Consider the following 4,335-nt stretch of genomic DNA (forward strand, 5'->3'; position numbering starts at 1 on the left):
ACAAAACAAAACAAAACAAAATAAAACCGCTGTAGCAAAGAAAGCGAAAGGCTCCACTAATCCTCCCTGCTCCTCCTCATCGCACGGATCCTATGAGATACCCCGAGCGTTGGAACCTTGAGAGCTTGTGCAGGCATTCACCCTCCTGCCAGCAGGGGGCGGAAGGTAAAACGCTTTGTGGCCGACGCCTTCTCTCTTCCACACGTCACTGGCGTGACTGTCCGCGCTACATACTGCGCCTGCGCGAGGGCTGTGGCCCTTTTCCCCTCCCCCTAGCGCCGCTGGGCCTGCAGGTCTGTGTTGAGCCGCGGACGCGGGTCTCTGTTCCGCAGGATGGTGAGTGGATGTCTCGGTCTCGGGGCTCTAGATACACGGAGGTTCCCTTTTCTTGCCCGTACGCCAGCCTAGGGCTCGTGTCGCGCGTCGCAGGGGCCGGATGGCGTTAGATTGCTGGCTCTGACTAGGTCGAGGTGCAGCTCCTAGCGTGGCCTTAAATGGCTGCCGCCCGGTGCGCGAACTTGGGGGGAGGGGTTGGCGAAGAAGGGTAGCGAGAGCTTGGACTGCGGATTGGGGAGAAGGGTGAGTTTAGACAGCCTGAGTGGCGATACTGCCGTCTAGTGTGAGGGGGCGCTGGCAGTCGGCCTCAGCCTAGCTGGAGAACGCCGGAATGGAGGGGGGGCTGCAGGTCCTCGGGCCCCGCTCGAGCTCCGAGTACCGAGTACTTCGTGGCTTTTCCGGGAGAATGTCGGAGCCGGCGAGTCTTTTAGGAAGCTTGTGCTGGTGGGCCAAGCAAGTGGCTTTTAAGCCAAAATTGTCAGTGGACCTTGGAGGCGGAGGTGTCCCTGGGCCCCGGAAACTCCTTTAACGTGGAATACGTGCCTCCTGCCTCTTCCTCTGGAGTCCGTCGCCGGACGAGTTATTAATTATTGGGGTAGGGCCCCAAGGGTGGGATGAAATGTTCCTTAAGCTGATGGGGAACAGTGCTGTTTTAGTGGAGAATTATTGCTGAATGTGTTCTTACCCAGTTAAGCTTTGTGGCAGGTAATTTAGGCTTTTGAAAAACGTGGGAAGCGAGAGAGGTATGTAGTTGTTATTTGAGGCTAGATTTTCGAAGTGGGACATAGCGTGTTCCGAACAGACTGACGTTTGGCTCCACTGACTGCTTTCTAGAGCAGTGCTTCGCAAAAGTTTGGCACAGTTGGTGGTGCTGGTCCTCGAAGAAACAAGTACGGAAATTGAGAGCGTTTAAAACCTTTTGAAAGCAATGTAACAATAATTTTATACCTTTAAATGTAATAAATTGGGATCTGCATTTTGTATGTTTCTTTTATTCCATATTTCTCTAATGATTCGTTTTTATTGTGTTTTATAAAACTATCAGTCTGTGACATGGAAAGTAGAGGAAAAACATTCTTGACCCTGGTTGCTTGTGAAACATGGGATTCTGCAAGTGACAGTTTGTTTTTGCTCTTGAAGTTCAAGTGTTACTTTGTTGCATGGTTAATTCATGTCAAAAGTATCATAGGCTAAGACATTATCAAAGTTTTAATAACATTCTTTTTTCTTTAAGGGGTTTGTTAAAGTTGTTAAGAATAAGGCCTACTTTAAGAGATACCAAGTGAAATTTAGAAGACGACGAGGTACTGTCACCTTTTTGTGTTTACAATATTAATCTGCTTTGCAGATGCAGTGGAGTATCTTTTCTAAAATTATTTTTTTCTTTCTCAGAGGGTAAAACTGATTACTATGCTCGGAAACGCTTGGTGATACAGGATAAAAATAAATACAACACACCCAAATACAGGATGATAGTTCGTGTAACAAACAGAGATATCATTTGTCAGGTAAGTTATATTCTAGACATTCCCCCCTTTTTTTTTTTTTCTTTTTTTACTGCTAGAGAAATTGTGCTTGGAAAGCAAAGCACATGGTGTGTGTGTTAGAAGGGCTGTCTAGCACCTCCAAAAGCATTCAGTGAATAATTTCTTTTCCTTTTAGTAAGTCTATAATTGGAGCCTGGGAAATTGGTACTTTAAAAAATGCTCGGCCGGGCGCGGTGGCTCAAGCCTGTAATCCCAGCACTTTGGGAGGCCGAGACGGGCGGATCACGAGGTCAGGAGATCGAGACCATCCTGGCTAACACGGTGAAACCCCGTCTCTACTAAAAATACAAAAAACTAGCCGGGCGAGGTGGCGGGCGCCTGTAGTCCCAGCTACTCCGGAGGCTGAGGCAGGAGAATGGTGTAAACCCGGGAGGCGGAGCTTGCAGTGAGTTGAGATCCGGCCACTGCACTCCAGCCTGGGAGACGGAGACAGAGCCAGACTCCGTCTCAAAAAAAAAAAAAAAAAATGCTCTTGGTTGGGCGCAGTGGCTCATGCCTGTAATCCCAGCACTTTGGGAAGATTGCTTGAGCCCAGGAGTTTGAGACCAGCCTGGGCAATATAGTGAGAGTTTGTCTTCACAAAAAATGTAAGAAAATTAGCTGGGCATGGTGGGGCGTGCCTATAGTCCCAGCTACTCAGTGGAAGGATGGTTTGAGCCCTGAGGTTGAGGCTGCAGTGAAATGAGATCACACCACTGCCCTCCAACCTAGGCGACAGAGCAAGAGACTGATTTATTTTATGTGTGTGGGATGGGGAGATTAGAAGCAAGTAAGAGGTTCTTGCCCATCCCAATTCCAGTAGAAGGATAGGGTTTGTCCTTATTTTTCCTATATGGCCTTGTATGCCACTTAACCACTGAAGAGGTAGTTGCGAGTTAAACAGAGCTTTAAGCTTGTTCTGCTTATTCTTTGAAATAGGTTTTAATAAAATATACAAAGGTGGCTCCCACATGAAAGACCTTTAGGAAGTATCAGTTTGCTCTTGTACCAAGAGCACTCTCACTGGACTCTGAAAGCTAGAATCCTGGGCTTTTACAACTAGGAGAAATTCTGAGTTAAGATTTATTGATATTTTGTAGCAGGTAGGCACACTTGTGTTCTGGTCAAATAATGTTGATTGGGAAGGCATTGTCTTCCTCTGTACCCAAGTTCAGATAACTAAACATTAGGTTCCTGAGACTTTGCTGAATTTAGTTATGTTTAGTTCAAAAGATGACTGAAATATTTGGATATTCCTCTTTGACTTTTTAAGTACCTCTAATTTACTGGTAACCCAGCTAAGAGTCTTAAGCATTTTAAATGATGCACATCTATGTCCATCAATGTTTTTTTTTATTCCTTTGAAAAGAAATCATTAAGATATAATGAGACAGTGAAAGCAACAGATTACTAACCTCGTTTTTCTCTTACTATAGATTGCTTATGCCCGTATAGAGGGGGATATGATAGTCTGCGCAGCATATGCACACGAACTGCCAAAATATGGTGTGAAGGTTGGCCTGACAAATTATGCTGCAGCATATTGTACTGGCCTGCTGCTGGCCCGCAGGGTATGTACAAGATGACTTTAATTGATGTAGTTTGCGGCTCATTGCTTGGAGAGTTTTCTGTAAGATGTTTGTAAATGGATAAGATAGCTTCAGTTGTGCTTCAGGAGAGTGCCTGCTTCCAGTTTTCTGCCCTGTTTATGGATCTGTCTAGGTCAGCTCTTTCCAATAAACTTTTCTGCAATGACACAAATCTGTAATTTGCTGTCCAGTGGTTCTGCCACTAGCAACCTACGGCTGTTGAGTTCCAGCAGTATGTAAACTTCTATTTGAAAATCTACTTGGCTGGGCGCGGTGGCTCAAGCCTGTAATCCCAGCACTTTGGGAGGCCGAGATGGGCGGATCACGAGGTCAGGAGATGGACACCATCCTGGCTAACACTGTGAAACCCCATCTCTACTAAAAAAATACAAAAAACTAGCCCGGCATGGTGGTGGGCGCCTGTAGTCCCAGGTACTGTGGAGGCTGAGGCAGGAGGATAGCGGGAACCCAGGAGGCGGAGCTTGCAGTGAGCTGAGATCTGGCCACTGCAGCCTGGGCAACAGAGCAAGACTCCGTCTCAAAAAAAAAAAAAAAGAAAATCTACTTGTAGCTAGTGACTACTTAATTGGACAGTGAAGACCCTTGCTACTTAGGTATACATTCTGGATGTTGGCAAACATTAAAAATGCAGACTCGTGGGAATGCCGCTCTAGACCCTCTGGAATCTGTATTTTGATAGTATGTACCAAGTGTTTTATATGCACATTAAAACTGGAGAATCTTGGCTGGGCGCGGTGGCTCAAGCCTATAATCCCAGCATTTTGGGAGGCCGAGAATGGTGGGTCACTTGAGGTTAGAAGTTTGACTAGCCTGGCCAGCATGGTGAAGCCCTGTCTCTACTAAAAAAAAAAGAAAAAAAAAAA

The 4,335-nt window shown here is 46.2% G+C and overlaps 1 protein-coding gene across 1 annotated transcript in view; it reads left to right on the forward strand.

Annotated features, from left to right (window-relative positions):
• The first annotated feature begins 256 nt into the window (after positions 1 to 256).
• RPL5 (ribosomal protein L5) overlaps positions 257 to 4,335 on the forward strand; it is a 13,877-nt gene continuing 9,798 nt past the window's right edge. The window contains exons 1-4 of the mRNA XM_011940043.1: positions 257 to 336; positions 1,571 to 1,640; positions 1,729 to 1,844; positions 3,299 to 3,433. Coding sequence (XP_011795433.1) covers positions 334 to 336; positions 1,571 to 1,640; positions 1,729 to 1,844; positions 3,299 to 3,433 — 324 coding nt within the window. The 5' untranslated portion in view covers positions 257 to 333. The remainder of the gene's footprint in view (positions 337 to 1,570; positions 1,641 to 1,728; positions 1,845 to 3,298; positions 3,434 to 4,335) is intronic.

Source organism: Colobus angolensis, unplaced genomic scaffold (genome assembly GCF_000951035.1).
Source record: "Colobus angolensis palliatus isolate OR3802 unplaced genomic scaffold, Cang.pa_1.0 Scaffold186, whole genome shotgun sequence".
Taxonomy (NCBI): domain Eukaryota; kingdom Metazoa; phylum Chordata; class Mammalia; order Primates; family Cercopithecidae; genus Colobus; species Colobus angolensis.